A 16,581-nucleotide genomic window follows, 5' to 3' on the forward strand; every position below is an offset into this window, starting at 1 on the left:
TTTATTTGTTAATCTAGTGGAAACAATTAATATTTTGGAGAAACAAAAATTTGAAATTTGAAATTTTGAAAAAAATGCATGAATCGGTAATTAAACATTGATTTATTAATTTATTAGCCATGCTTTTGATGTTGGTCTTATTCTTAAGCCGATTTAAAGAATTAATTTTTCCAAATCGTGTTTGACATTAACACATATAGATATATCAGGAAAAAAGGTATCACTTATCAAGTTATTGGTTTTTATGTATCTCCTAACTTTGCCTCGTTCTGAATACAATTCTAGTTAACGAATTTTAAATAATTAAATAACTATGAAGAATACATCATTTTGGTTTTATTATTATTAAAATGATATATATTTAGCTATGTATATGCTTGTAAGAATATTATTCCGTGAATTGGAAACAGAAAAAATAAATTTAGACAGAAAATGCATATCTTTAAAAAATAATATGAAATTTAGCTTTGATATTATTATCCGATAAAATATGCATGATAATTACTCCGCAAATAAAATTTAGGAAGCAAGTTGTGACGGTTTGGGCGGTTTTCAATGGCCCACAAGGAAGGAAGTATCGTTTTATCAGGCAACAAGAGGTCTTGAAATGAGTAAAGGACTGATCACCCTTGAAAGGTTCAAACTTGCTTGCGCGCCGCAGTCTTAAAAATGATATGTTTCACTTCTGGTCGAAAATTTCAACCTCTATGACAGTTGTTGGATGAACAATTGTGTAGCGGGATGAAATCTGAGTGCGGCCTGGGGCTGCAGCATCAATCTTCCCGGCATCTTTACCGCAATCATCTCTTAGATTGCACACAAAGTTGCGAACGAGCAGTTTTCTATGCGGTAAAGATGCCGGAAAGAGAGAGTCGATGTGAGGTTCTTTTCGAGGGCTCCTCGAATGAGACACTGTTCCGCATTGATAACTTGAACGCGGAAGTTTGACCGACAAGAGTGTATTGTGCACTCCTGTCGGTCGCAGTGTCTCATTCTGGGAGACATTGCCTCTGCATGTCTCCCAGAATGGAACAATGTTCCGCATTAACTTGAACGCGGAAGTTTGACCGACAAGAGTGTATTGTGCACTCTGTCGGTCGCAGTGTCTCATTCTGGGAGACATTGCCTCTGCATGTCTCCCAGAATGGAACAATGTTCCGCATTGATAACTTGAACGCGGAAGTTTGACCGACAAGAGTGTATTGTGCACTCCTGTCGGTCGCAGTGTCTCATTCTGGGAGACATTGCCTCTGCATGTCTCCCAGAATGGAACAATGTTCCGCATTGATAACTTGAACGCGGAAGTTTGACCGACAAGAGTGTATTGTGCACTCCTGTCGGTCGCAGTGTCTCATTCTGGGAGACATTGCCTCTGCATGTCTCCCAGAATGGAACAATGTTCCGCATTGATAACTTGAACGCGGAAGTTTGACCGACAAGAGTGTATTGTGCACTCTGTCGGTCGCAGTGTCTCATTCTGGGAGACATTGCCTCTGCATGTCTCCCAGAATGGAACAATGTTCGCATGAATGATTGAAAAGTTTGACCGACAAGAGTGTATTGTGCACTCCTGTCGGTCGCAGTGTCTCATTCTGGGAGACATTGCCTCTGCATGTCTCCCAGAATGGAACAATGTTCCGCATTGATAACTTGAACGCGGAAGTTTGACCGACAAGAGTGTATTGTGCACTCCTGTCGGTCGCAGTGTCTCATTCTGGGAGACATTGCCTCTGCATGTCTCCCAGAATGGAACAATGTTCCGCATTCATAACTTGAACGCGGAAGTTTGACCGACAAGAGTGTATTGTGCACTCCTGTCGGTCGCAGTGTCTCATTCTGGGAGACATTGCCTCTGCATGTCTCCCAGAATGGAACAATGTTCCGCATTGATAACTTGAACGCGGAAGTTTGACCGACAAGAGTGCATTATCCAATTTTTTTGTCATATACCTCAACCCACAAAGACAAAACCTTACATAAAATAGGTAAACTTTGGTTTTCACTTAATAATGTTTATTTTTAATTTTTTGTTCTTTATATAACTTTTTCTTCTACTAAACTATTTTACAGACTCTACTGAGCTATCCTCACATATATACCTGTGACAATAACACATATATACTCCCTTCATATTCTGATCTCATGACATATTACAGCACAAACTATAATTATACAACATACCTCATAAAGTCTGATTTTACCCCTATCTAAGCGTTCAAAACCTATTTTCCCCGCGTAATCTGATTCTTCTGGCTCTGCTGATTCGATTTCTGCTGTCAGATCGTGAAAATATGCATCACACAATGAGATAAACACAAAATACACAACTTAATATTTTCCTTAAAATTTCTCTTCAAGTTCATACTGAAACAACATCTTTTTTTGAAAATACAATTTTTTCAAAAAATGTATGAATTCAAAAGTGCATACTATATCTAGTCATTACCCAACATTAATTTTGTATTTTAGTTTTTAAGATATTCATTTTATTATACGTCTTATTCAGAAAATTAAATATATTTGTGAGGGAAAACGGAGGAAATAATAAATATGTCAAGATCGAGGAATTGACAATTTTAAGGAAAATATTAAGTTGTGTATTTTGTGTTTATCTCATTGTGTGATGCATATTTTCACGATCTGACAGCAGAAATCGAATCAGCAGAGCCAGAAGAATCAGATTACGCGGGGAAAATAGGTTTTGAACGCTTAGATAGGGGTAAAATCAGACTTTATGAGGTATGTTGTATAATTATAGTTTGTGCTGTAATATGTCATGAGATCAGAATATGAAGGGAGTATATATGTGTTATTGTCACAGGTATATATGTGAGGATAGCTCAGTAGAGTCTGTAAAATAGTTTAGTAGAAGAAAAAGTTATATAAAGAACAAAAAATTAAAAATAAACATTATTAAGTGAAAACCAAAGTTTACCTATTTTATGTAAGGTTTTGTCTTTGTGGGTTGAGGTATATGACAAAAAAGATTGGATAATGCACTCTTGTCGGTCAAACTTCCGCGTTCAAGTTATCAATGCGGAACATTGTTCCATTCTGGGAGACATGCAGAGGCAATGTCTCCCAGAATGAGACACTGCGACCGACAAGAGTGCACAATACACTCTTGTCGGTCAAAGTTTTGCAATCACATTCTGATTGCAGAAGATTGTTCCATTCTGGGAGACATGCAGAGGCAATGTCTCCCAGAATGATACCGTCATACCAACACCAATTTATTCCTTCTTTCCATTGTCATACAATTCAATATTTTTATCAATCTTAATCAACGAGTAGGTGACAAAAGTGCATACTCTTAAATTAACCTTAAATATTGATTTTTCGATATTTTCGGTATTAACCTTATTGTAAATTTTTCCGGTGATAAATTTATCACACTGAGGTTATTTTTCCGGTGAGATTTTTAACCTTGATTTAATGAAATTAATATATATATAAATTTTATTATTTTTAATTTCGAATGAGTATAATAAAATATTTTTTTATATCGTCATAACTCTCATCACTGTTGTGATTCCAAATGCGATTATTAAGGTTCAAGTCGCTAATGTTTTGAATGAAGATAGAGCAGTAAGAATTCTTACAAGGGCAGGTAATCAGATTGTTGAGCAAAGAACTTCAAAACACGATGAATGTTTGAAATTAATTCAACACATTTTGGAAATTGTCGAAAGCCGAAGGATTGAACCTAATGTCCTTATTCCATCTTTGAAGACAATATTAAATTTGGCACAAAGAAGTTTAAAGGAAGAGTAAGCAAGATTAGATAATTTGGACTTTTTTAAAATTAAAATAAACAGTATATTTTTGAAGTGTAAGCTTATTTACCTGAAGCTATATTACTTAATATAACATTCAAAGTATTATTGCTATTTATTGGAGAACAAATTTATGTAATTTTCACATGAAAATTGATAAATTTGTATTTCCTTATGATAATCAATTTTTGTATTTGTAGAGAGTCTCCCTGCATGATATCAAGACTTGGCTATTGGTCTTTATCCATTTTTGAAAATTGTATTGTAAATTGTAAGAATTTCTGAATACTACTACTATAAAATATAATTGCTTATCTATGTATATTCTCCCTGCATGATATCAAGACTTGGCTATAAGTCTTTATCCATTTTTGAAAATTGTATTGTAAATTGTAAGAATTTCTGAATACTACTACTATAAAATATAATTGCTTATCAATGTATATTCTCCCTGCATGATATCAAGACTTGGCTATAAGTCTCTATTCATTATGAGTATGACCCCATTTTTTTTACAAAAAGTGCCGAATTGCAACTTTGTCCCAATCTCCTTAATCAACTTTTTTTATTCTTCTTTAATTCAATTTATCTTTCTCCTAGAATATCTATTCCTTTAACAGACATAAAATCACTAATCGAGCTTTTTCAATACTCAAAATTTCATATAAATCTTTGTTATTTTTTCTCTCATCGCTTATTTTATTAAATCTACATATTTCCTCTCACATATCCCTCTTCATATATATTGGATCTCAACACTCATCTATTAGAACAATATATTTTCGCTTAATCTCATATTATTCATTAACAATCTTTCATCTTCTTATTTCTAGTTAACCTACCAATATATATATAGAATATATGCCCAATTACATATTCAGATACATTAAATTCAAGAAATTCTTCTAATATTATTCTCCTATTCATAATAAAATCATATTTAGTCTCACATCACAATTCTATCAGTTCTCCAATATCATATCATATTGGTAACATCACATATATCTCTTATAATATCACTTAAATTTGTATTTTTTTATTAATGATATTTAATTAGTTCTACATTCTATTATTATAGAGGTTTGACAAACTCATCAATAGTTAAAATCAAAATCTATTCAGAACTTTGAATCTAATGAAAATTACATTTCGATATCTTTTTGCAAGCTTAATTTTTTGTATTATCTTAAAATACATTTAGTAATGTTATGTACGTATTGAATTCAAATTATAGCGCAGTAACATGCAACTCATCTTGAGATTCACATTTCATTTTCACAATTATTGCATATATACATCAATAACATATTGTACTCATATATCTACACGACTCTAAACTCAATGACATCAAATAATGCTTGTAATATTTAAAATAATTTTTGCATTTTTGATTCTCAGCTTAACTTCTATAAATGTCACCAAAACATTTCATTCCTACCAAGAAATAATATATTAGTAATTAAGCGTTTATTACCATTGTTACTCACATCATATTAATTCATTTTTGTAATTTTTTAAATAAATGACTGGAATCATAAACCCTATGTACCCATATCAACATGTTAAAATTTCAAAGTCTGAAACTTAGTATACATTGAGTTTCATGAAATCAGATAATCTCGTAGATTTCTTAAATATTATATATTGCTGGCCAATAATGATGCAGCATGATTCTCCATCATATCAGCATTCTAAACATATCTTTATTTTGTCAATTGGCATAAATTAAGGGTGCTTTTCAGGCGATAAATGGTATTTTAGATACCTGGGTAGGGGGTCATGAAAAAGTTGCAAAAGTCAAAAATTGAGGGTAATTAATATATGCAGGTCATTTTATTTTTTTTCTTAATTACATTATATATAATAATAGATTATATGTCCAAAGCGAACAAATTGTGAATTTTTACTTTTGAATGGTATTCAAATTTACCCTCTCCTAAGAAAATGCCCCAACAATATAATTTTTTTTATATTGTTTTATTTTTTTATTTGAAGTTTGAATAAAAAACTTATTTATTTTTAATTATAATTTTAATTGAATATGCTGTTTTGTGGCTAATTTCACTTTAAATTTATGAGGTTTATAAGGATATCTTAAGATTTCTACCAATATATAACTGAGTGACATCAGTGTGAATGAATTTATAATCAACTTTAACTACAATAAGGTTTTTCTGCCGATATTTCAGACTAAGGGAATTGTATACTTGTGTGGAGCGACCAATTTCTACATTTTTAATTGTTTTATAGGCATTTATTAAGTACCAGTATTAAGAAATTAATGCTTTACGAAAGATATTTCTCAGATCCTATTTCATATCTTTATTTGATATAATTAATGAGATGTCCTAAATACTTACTTCATTCGAGCAATTTCTAGTCAATAAACAACACAATTTACTAATATTAATTTAAATCTAAAGTTTAGTATTGATGTTTCAATAAGTACAGTTTAATTGAACAGGTGAATGCCAAAAAGCTATTCAAGGATTCATTGCTTCTAATCGGTTCCGCTGTGAAACTCATGGAAAATCAAAAGAACAAAAACAACAATCTTTGAGAAGGTATATGAGTAGGGGGATGTATATTATTTTGTGGTACTCTAGATCCGTAACAATTCTTTTGCTCAGGATCCTTTTAAATATAAAAATAATCGTTTAATACTTGAATATAAGCATAATAATTACTCTTCTTCTTCAATGTGAGCATCTTCATCTTCTGGATCATCTGGTTCGCCAGTACTCTCTTCTTCCTCCTCGAGAGTCTTGGCAAGTCTGACATCTTCCTGTTCTCTGTAGATCTTAAAATTAGTATCTGTCTTGAGAAGGAAACGACTTGTGTTCTTAGCTGTGAAATCATCTTCTGGATATTCTGGGTAGTGAACATGCCACGAATTTTCACCGACAGACTTGATTTCTGCTTCATAAAGATCATAACCATTTGGATCAATAACATAGATCTGTTCTCCTGCAGTGAATGTATGGTTGACTGGCTTCTCAAAGTTTGGAATATCCTCACTCATCCCTTCTGAATTAGGCACTTTTTTACTTCATACCGCCTATGATGCTGAGTAGCAAAAATTTTACAAGTCTGAATTTAAAAACAAATTTGATTTATGCTTTCCTTTTAGATTCTCAGCATGAAATTGAATTATCAGAATCATCATTGAAATTTTTGAAAGTGAAATTTATCGATCCTGCATCGTTCAAATGGAACTTTATAAAAGTTTCACATTGTTCTTTAAAATTTTAGAAAATGATGTTTTACCTTTACTAAAATGGGTTCAAATTCGATGAAACATATCGATTGGATTGGATTACGTTCTCGAAAATATACTACAATGAGAGATGTTCTACGAGTTTCTTCAATTTATTTTTCTTTTTCAGAAGTTTTTCATGATTACGTTTGCATTCGGAATATTTCCAATTGAAATAAGCTGACATGAAAGCAACATTGGATTCTATATCATATGGAACTATCTTCTTTTAAATATTTATATCTATAGAGCATAGATTTAATGACTCTTTATCTGAATTTATAAAAAATGGCCAAACTAATAGACATTCCGAGAGAGGTACCACAATATCTATTGAAATCAGAGGCAATTTCGGAAATGAGCATTATCTCTGCGAGAAAATATTTTTGACATTTTTGTAAAGTTAAAATTTGGCATTTTTCGTTTAAAATTTCTGACAATTTATTTTTATTTTTATGGAGAAAGATCAGCAATATTTAGAATCAATTCTTTATGATTCATCACTTCCAGATGATGCAACAACTATCCTTAAAAGGTTGATAACAGTTACTTTTGATCAAGCAAAAAGATTTGATGATTTTATTGTGAAAAATTCAGAATATCAACTCAAAGTCAATAGTACTTTATCGACACTAAAACAAAGCGTTCATGATTTCGAATCAAAGATAATGTCTGCAGTTGATTCAAGAATTTATAATATAACGAATAATCAGAATGAAGTTGTCAATAAAAAAGTAAATGCAATTGAAGAATTATCGCGAAAGAATCGATCAATGATTGTTGAAACAGAACGATGGGTTACAGATAGATTAGATCTTTTCGATAAAAAATTTGATGACTTAAATGCAGATTTACGCACGACAGTTTTCAATTATCAGAAAAGGCCATCAGAAATACCATCAACATACTCAAAAGAGGAAGATAGACCTCAAATTGTTGATGGAACTGTTGATATTTCACCTTTAATCAGAGGAATTTACCGTGACTCACGCAGATTAGACAGTTTTGATGAACTTATTAGCTCGACACGTAATGATTGCAAAGAAATTGTTGATTCTGTAATTTCAATGCAAGAAAATTTAGCTCAATTCAACCATAATATCCACGATCTTTCTTTAACAGATGGAAAAATTAGTAAGCGCATAACAGATTCTGTTAATTTCTTCTTAGACAGTTTTAGTAATAATGATCAACACATTGTTGAACTATATACATTACTATCAAGGATAACTAATGCAGTACACTCATCTATTTCTGTTTCAATGGATGCTTTTGAACATGTTGAAGCAATTTTAGGACGATTATCATCAAAAATACTTCCTTCAATACCATCTCTATCAGAGTGTCAATTAGAACTATTTGGTCTCAAAGAAGAAGCTGCTGAACGTCGCTCTTTGTATGAAAGTGACAGAATTAGATTCAAAAACAGTCCTGATGCTCCGATGCCATCTCAAGCATTTAAGGATGTGAGTGTTAAGAAGCTTCATAAGAAAGGTGAAAAACCAAACTTTACAAATACTTTAGGTTTGAATGATGATACATTGAGATTTAACAAAAATATGTATGATGGCATGACAATGATGATGCTTTTAGAAAATGTATCAACAAGTATTGCTGAAATGAAACAAAAAATGCAGATTTACGAAGATGATATTACTGAATTACAAGAAACACAATCAAATAATGAAAAAAGAACAGTTGACATAGAGTATTCTGAGAGGACATTTACAAAACTTGAAGAAATGCTTTCTAAGCTTAACGCAAGAGTGTCAAATCTAGAGAAACAACCAAAAGTTTCAATTTCTTCAGCCACTTCCAGAAGCCAAATGTCAACTTTATCTAATGTTTCAACACCAAGAGAACAATCAATGGCTGAAACTCAAGTTGTTGGAATTCAATTATCAAAGAAAAGACCTTATATGTCAGCACCACAAACAGCAAGATCAGCACGTTCTAAATCATCAGCTTCTCGTGTGATGGCAGACAGAATTCCAGAGAAATTTTAGTAATAACTTTCTTTGATATTCATTTCTTTATTTAAAATGAAGAAAGATTTAATCAAAAATTACATTTTACTACTCTTCTTGCGTTGCTATTCTTTAGATTTTATTTATTTCAACTATTTTTATAGGAGTAACAATCATTTCAAATAATGAATTTGAAAGAGCTTCATCTTGCTGATAACCTACCTCAAAGTTATGGAAACTTGATTTTCATCAATAAACTTATTGTCAATAATCATAATTTCAAGTGTTTGCACAATTTGAAGAATTATGTTGTTTATTCAAAATTAAAAATTTATTATAGAGCTTTAGATACGAAATAGTTAAATATTTTTATTATCTGAATGCTATGACCAACATGCTTATAACAATGCAGACAATGGGCAATAATATATTGAGTAAGGAATCTTATCAGATATAAAAAGCCATGATAATATGGTAGATGAGGAAAAAATGTACAGAAAATATGATGTTTGTTTAGCAATCCAATTTTATGATGTTACTCAAGAAATAGTTTTTTATTGAGCACAACTTAAAACAATCACATTGATATTTGCCTCATCCTATATTATATAGAGTATCCTTGACTTGGTTACTAAATGCGATGCCAGAAAGCAGCTCCGGTAAAAATTTCGGCTTAATTTCTGAGATAATCCAGAAGCATCATTATCAAATATGGAGTGTTCAGCCAATTGCCATTTCTTTTTCAAAAATAGAATGAGTGACATCTAAAATTATTCAAATTCAAAAATGATTGAATAAAATTTTATATTACGACGATAATTTTGTAAAATTGAAATTATTAATTTTTTTTATCTCGCTCTAATATAAGTTTATGCAGCAACCAGCTTTTTTCGGAGTCACATACGGTCTCCCAAGCCAGGATGCAACTAAACTTGAGCGTTATATCAAAAATATATTCGATAATATTGACAATATACACTCATATTCGTATTATTCAGCGATTAAAACATTTCAATCATTTGTATCAGGCCAATATAGATATTGGCAAGAAATGAATGAAGGCAGTGCTTATATTCAAGAGTTATTTTTGAATTTAAGCTTCAGTAAATTACAAGAAAACACTCTCGTCTTTTTAATCGTAATGAATGCCTTATCTGAGATAGAGTTAGGAACTAAAGGTGGTCTTGCAACAAAAATCGTTAAGGATATTGCCTTAATTACGCCATCACCAAATGTTCATGTTTGGCAGCTTCTAGATCAACTCTTAGTTTGGATAACAAATCCACTTGGTGCTTCATTGCATTTAACACTACAACCATTGCGAGATTTGATTTGGAAATGGTATTTTGTCAAAAAACCGGAAACTCAGATTTCATCGCTTAATCTCTTAGATATATTCATCCGCCGATTTCCATCATACCTAAACTCGAATTTTCAAGCAACACAGAGTCTTCTTTTAAGAGCTTTGCATGAACCGGACAAAGCTGTACAAAAAGCGGCCTCTCAAGCTTTAGGATCATTCCTTAGCATTTCTCAGACACAATATGTCAATCAATCCATACTCATTTCGAAGCAAATCATGAAATCTTTTACGAATAAAACGATTCCACTCGAAGAAGGCTATGTAGTCTCAATCGCAAATTGTCTTAGGAGAGATGACGATATCCTTGGTTTTGTGCAATTCCAAGAACCTCCAATCAGCAGAATTTCATATACTCTGACAAATGATACCATCGGAGGATTTGCTTTAATAACATTAGCGTATCACACATCGCCACTTACATTTACGCAGCGCCATATTAACGCTGTTCTCGACATCTATTGCACTTTATTCGAATCTACAACTCCTCTTCCAAGGACATTGTACAAATACTTCGGCGACTTACTATTCCAGTTTGACATGCCTACGAGATACCAATACTCAAAACCAATCGAACGCCTTACCGGAATTTTGGGAAGACAAATTTCTGACAAATATTCAGTTTACGGATTCCTTTCTGTTGCTACTCCGAAGACTGAAGCGTTTATTAAACTCAAAACTACCATCAGCAACCATTTATTTTCGAAATTAGTCGCAAATGGCCTCGGAAAGTTCTGTTTGAGGTATCCAAAGGATTCTCCTGATATCCATGCATTAATTATTCAAAGTCTCAACATGATTTTGCTTACTTGCACCAATACAACGAAACTTAAACATTCATTCAGAACATTAGCTTGTTTTGAGTTCAGAAGAGACGAAGTAGAAACAGAAGTTTTGATGCAGTACTCGAAAGCCCTCAAGAGCAATGACGTAAGGCTCAGAGAACAAACAATTAATTTCTTCTTATCTCAACAAAGGATTTTCCCTGAAATCAAACAACGTATTGTTGCTTTCGTAGCTGCAGAACCTTCACCAGCACTAAGAAACTACACTCTTTCCAACCTTTTGGCGACACCTGTTGATTCTCCACTCATCCAGCCATTGTTTGCACTTCTTCATGATGCAAATGCCGCTGTTCGCAAGACGGCCTTGCAGAAACTCTCAAGTATCAACAATACAGAAGAAGCTATTACTTCATTTATCTCGGAATTAGTGAGAAACCTTCAGAATTCAGAGAAACTCGATAAGAGAACAATTAACAATCTCTTAAATGCCGCTGAATTCACTCCACAATCACTTATTCCGTTCAGATCTTTCTTGATGGATGTCGTAATTAAGTCATCCAAGCAATCCTCGTCATCATTGAGGTTACTATCCAAACTAGTGGATAAAACAGAGACAGATTCAGTTCTTCCGCGCATCGTAGAACACATTTCTCAATCATTGACATTGCATTCAACGAATAACAGACTTTCTGCTGTGTTGGATCTTCTCATTGCAACACTCAGAAACTCTTCGTTACGTAATGATATGAGAATTAAGTACTCAAACGTCATTATGAAGTTAATGGCACTCGCAGATGGCGTAGAAGACAAAGAAACACGTATCAAATTACTCGAAGCGTTAACAGAAATCGCAATTATCGGTAAACATGAGATGTTGACTTGGTCGATCGAAACAACTCAAAATTTGCCAAGCCAACCAGTACCTTATCCGACATCTGCTGTTGCATCAATGCCAGTACTGTCTGCTTTGTCTGCAAATACAAGTTTTGGCATCGTTTTGAACGTTTTAACTGATTCATCGCTTGTTGCTTTACATCCTAAGGCGATTGATTCATTGTTGCTCGTTCTTAAGAGCCATAGAATACTGAATCCGCAGTTCGAAGACTATTTGGCCAATGTTCTCAGGTCAATGATCTTAGAAGCAGATAATTCAGCGACAGTATCAATTATTTTGCATAACCTTTCAGTTTTTATCACCATTCTTGGCAATAAGTTCGCACCAATCATTCCTCCTCTCATAGATTTGATCTGTACAAACTGGGGAAGATTGGAAAGCGGTTTGATTTTGAGAGCTTTACAATGGATGGCATTCAGAATTTCTGAACTATTAAGTCCATACTTAGTACGTATTACAAATGTCATTTTGAGCTCATTGCCACTGTTGCCGGCGAAGGCAGCTGATGATGTATTTTCTATTTACATCTCAATGGGCTCCATGATGAAAGAAGTTGACTACATATTAGTTCCTTCACTTCTCAACTGGCTGGAAGTCAATTTCGCTGATACTTTCCTCAGTGAACAAGTTATTCAGAAATTATTAACAATTCTGAACGAAGTAGGAACAGAAAGGTATGTATCCGAAGTTATCAGAACATTGATTATCGTTTGCACCCAAAATAAGTCATTGCAGACGAAATCAATTGATGTCTTAATTCTTTTGGCCGCAAGACAAAGGAACGAATTCATTTTATTCCTTCCTGAAATTGTTCCTGTATTTAACCTCTCAAACAACTCGAATATGGATATTATTATGAGATCAATCACTTCTGGCGTTGAACTCCCACAGTTCATCACAGAATCCTACAAGTCAACAACAAGAGAAGCCAAGATCTCTCGTTGTTCCTCAGCAGCAGCCCTTGAACGCTTTGTTTACATTAAACCATCGAATTTCAGATTGCCAAAGACAGAATGGGATGCAGCTGAATGGTCCCACTGGGCAGATGAAGTCGTTCAAGCCATTATTTTGTCTTCTCCGCTCAGATCTTCTTCAGCATGTGGCACATTGAGCGAACACAACGCAAATGTTAGATCCCAGCTCTTCCCAATCTCATTTGCAGCATCAATAGCCACAAGTAACGATCCAGATCTCCAACAAGCCCTTCACAACATCATAATGTCCAAAGATGTTCCAGATTACATCCTCAAAAACGCTCTAAACTCAGTAGATCTTCTTGATATTGCCAATTTCAAGGTAGATCTCGATATGACAATCCTCGCAAACAGAGCAATGAAGGCAGGATTGTTACAACAAGCGTTGAGATACGCAGAAACACTTTACGAGAAAAATCCAACAGATAACGTTGAGAATTTAGTTCTTCTCTACCAAATGCTTGGATTTCCATTCGCTGCAAACGCCGCCTTACGCAAATTCAACGCTCCAGAACTACACGACAACGTTGCAATACACTTAGGATTCTGGGAAGACGCGTTGGCCAGTTACGAAAGGAGAATTGAACAAGGCGAAACAGGCCAGGACATCATCGAAGGACAAATGAAGTGTTTGACAGGATTGAACAGATTCCAAGATTTGGAAGTCATCGCTCAGAAGACGGACAACGAGTTCTACAAAGCTGTTGCTGCTTTACACATGTTCAATGATGAAGCTCTCAAGAAAGCTGTTTCTAAACTCGATCCTCCGAATGATTCAACATCATTCTATTACGCGTTCAAAGCTGTTTTAGATCAGGATTATTTGGGAGCTCAGAAATTAATTGAAATGATGTTGACTCAAAAAGCTCCAAAGATCACTTCACTTATTGCAAATGATTACGAAAGAGCATATAATCATTTCGCTGATTACTGTATATTAACAGAACTCTTCAATGTCACGAAGATTTTGATAAACAGAGCTCATAATTTCATTGATCCTTCCTATGAAAATTCCATCACAAAATCTTGGATGTTTAAGTTCGAGCAGTTACATGATTCTCCACTCCACATGCTCGAAATGTTGAGAGTAGAGAGTTTCATTCTCGGTCCAGAACAGATGCAGCCATTCTGGGTCAAATTCATCCATTACACGGCTAACGACAAAAACGCGCAAATCAGGAATTTGGCTTTAGGACACATCATCAACCAAAATGATACAGAACTTAAGTACACAATGGCCGAAGTCATCAGATACGAAGGAAACCATCCAAAGAGTTGCCAGACATTGCATCAGTTGATTAATTTGAGTCCAAACTCTCCATTGACAGACAAATGGCAGAGAAAACTCGGCCAATGGTATTTGGAAGACAACGATTTGATACAAGCAGAAGAGATATTGAAGAGATCAACAATTCCTTTCAAAGACGATTCGAACACATTGTTGTTGTATGCGAAAGTTTGTTTCCAATTATTCGAAGGACAGAGAGACAACGAATCTTACTTGGAAAGAGCAATCGAAGCAAACTTAACAGCATTCAGATTAGCTCCTGTACAAGCAAGCCAATACATTCAACACATCGCAACATTGTTGTTCCAAAGAGGACATCCTAAAGTGTTGAATTCTTTCCGCAAATTCATTCCAAGAATTCCAACAAGTTGCTGGATCGATTTGCTTTCACAAATCATTGCAAGATTAGGTGCAAGTGGCGGATTGAGACAGATCATGGAAGATTTGGTCACAAGAATAGGAAAGGAATATCCAAACCAAGCTCTTTACGCATTGATTGTCCAATACAGATCAAAGGAAACAGAGAAACAACAGCAATCATCAGAGTTAATTTCAAATCTCAGACAAAGTTATCCAACAGTTGTCAGCGGAATTTTGAATTTAACTTACGAATTGATCAGAATTGGAACGAGCTGGTTCGAGATTTGGACACAAGCTCTCGAAGAAACATCAAAGATGTATGATCACGTGAAAGCAGCCAATATTTTGTTGCCTCTTCACGCTGTCATTGAAAAACCACCAGAAACAATGTTTGAAGTTTCTTTCGCTGCACAGTTCGGAAGTGTTTTACTCCAGGCACATTCACTTCTTGACGCGTTTTTGAATGACCACGATGAGGACGCTTACAACAGAGCATGGTCCATTTATGTCCCTGTTCTGAAGAAAGTCAGACTCATCGTTCAAAGAGTTAAGAACATCCCATTGAACGAAGTTTCGCCACTTTTATCTCAATTGAAAGGATCTGACACTGTTGTTCCAGGTCACTTCGATCAGACAATTCACAGTGTTGACAAACAATTGATTGTCGTTGAATCGAAGCAGAGACCTCGCAGAGTCACATTGAGAACAAACGAAGGAAATTCGATTGATTTCCTTCTGAAAGCGAACGAAGACACGAGATTGGATAAAAGAATCATGCAACTCTTTGATTTCATCAACTCCGCGATCGAGAGAGCTCCTGACAGACCAAGAAGACTCAGAATTATTCTATACAAAGTAATTCCAATCACAAACAAAGTTGGTTTGATCGGATGGGTCAACAACTGCCAGACTCTTTCATTAGTTATTTCCCAGTACAGAGAACCACGTGGAGTTCCATCATTGGCTGAATACGAAGCCATTGTTAAAGAGTGCCCAGATTTCGATAAATTAAGCGCAACAATGGATGACGATGAATTGGTCAGATTGTTCCATATTGGTGTATCAATAACACCAGGAAATGAACTTAAAGACGCTTTGTTCATTATGTCATCGGATTCAAGCCATTGGTTGAAGAGAAGAGCTCTTTTCACAGAGAGTTTAGCTTCAACATCAATGGCTGGATTCATCCTCGGATTGGGAGACAGACATCCAGCGAACATCATGCTGCATGATACAACAGCTAAGCTTGTTCACATCGATTTCGGAGACTGTTTCGAAGTCGCCATGAGAAGAGAAAAGTTCCAAGAAAGAGTTCCATTTAGATTAACTCGTTCTTTGGTTAACGCGTTAGGTGTCAATGGTTTGGACGGAGAGTTCACGAAAGCGTGTGAAACAATGTTAACAATCATGCGCGAGAACGGCGTCCAGATCATGGCACTCCTCGAAGCATTCATTTATGATCCTTTGCTCCAGTGGCTCATGGCAAGAAGCGACGCAGGAGAAAGACCTGAAATAGAAACAATGAAGAGAATTAAAGAGAAAATTAATGACGCAAGAGGTGTCAAACAACAGGTCGCTTCGCTCGTGGAGGCCGCTACTGATGAAAGGAATTTGGCAAGAATGTTCAGAGGCTGGTACCCATGGCTCTAGTCATATATATATATTTCTTTCATAATTATATATAGGTTTATTTTTATGTAATATTTGTTAATTTTATCTTATTTTTATCATTACCTTGAACCATGATTTTCACCATTATTATAATATTTATTATTAAAAGAAAAATTTCGAAATTTAATTCTTTTTTATGCTTTTCATTTCAATTACTTATCACATGCTTAAACACAGAAAATAAAAGCGAAATAACTTAAGAAATGAAGCTTATAGTCAATATGAAAAAGACAATAAAAAATAATAAGG

At 34.3% G+C, this 16,581-nt stretch overlaps 4 protein-coding genes across 4 annotated transcripts, besides 2 other annotated features; 2 read left to right on the forward strand and 2 right to left on the reverse strand.

The window, feature by feature from the left end:
- Window positions 1-679: 679 nt before the first annotated feature.
- Window positions 680-1,045, reverse strand: TVAGG3_0334600 (uncharacterized protein; the record flags this gene model as incomplete). The annotated part of the gene is made up of 1 exon (XM_051230588.1): window positions 680-1,045. The coding sequence occupies one exon, from the start codon at window positions 1,043-1,045 to the stop codon at window positions 680-682; it is 366 nt and encodes a 121-aa protein (XP_051100318.1).
- A 2,243-nt stretch (window positions 1,046-3,288) lies between these two features.
- Window positions 3,289-3,501: a mobile genetic element.
- Window positions 3,502-3,504: 3 nt separating this feature from the next.
- Window positions 3,505-4,326: a mobile genetic element.
- Window positions 4,327-5,661: 1,335 nt separating this feature from the next.
- On the reverse strand, window positions 5,662-6,924 carry TVAGG3_0334630 (chromo domain-like family; the record flags this gene model as incomplete). Its single annotated transcript, XM_001318128.2, has 1 exon — window positions 6,460-6,798. One exon carries the CDS (start codon window positions 6,796-6,798, stop codon window positions 6,460-6,462), a length of 339 nt encoding a protein of 112 aa, XP_001318163.1.
- Window positions 6,925-7,487: 563 nt separating this feature from the next.
- On the forward strand, window positions 7,488-9,349 carry TVAGG3_0334640 (uncharacterized protein; the record flags this gene model as incomplete). Its single annotated transcript, XM_001318129.1, has 1 exon — window positions 7,488-9,038. One exon carries the CDS (start codon window positions 7,488-7,490, stop codon window positions 9,036-9,038), a length of 1,551 nt encoding a protein of 516 aa, XP_001318164.1.
- A 508-nt stretch (window positions 9,350-9,857) lies between these two features.
- On the forward strand, window positions 9,858-16,447 carry TVAGG3_0334650 (ataxia telangiectasia mutated (ATM) -related family; the record flags this gene model as incomplete). Its single annotated transcript, XM_001318130.1, has 1 exon — window positions 9,871-16,311. The coding sequence occupies one exon, from the start codon at window positions 9,871-9,873 to the stop codon at window positions 16,309-16,311; it is 6,441 nt and encodes a 2,146-aa protein (XP_001318165.1).
- Between the last annotated feature and the right edge of the window lie 134 nt (window positions 16,448-16,581).

The sequence above is a fragment of the Trichomonas vaginalis genome, chromosome V (assembly GCF_026262505.1).
Source record: "Trichomonas vaginalis G3 chromosome V, whole genome shotgun sequence".
In the NCBI taxonomy this organism is placed as follows: Eukaryota; Parabasalia; order Trichomonadida; family Trichomonadidae; genus Trichomonas; species Trichomonas vaginalis.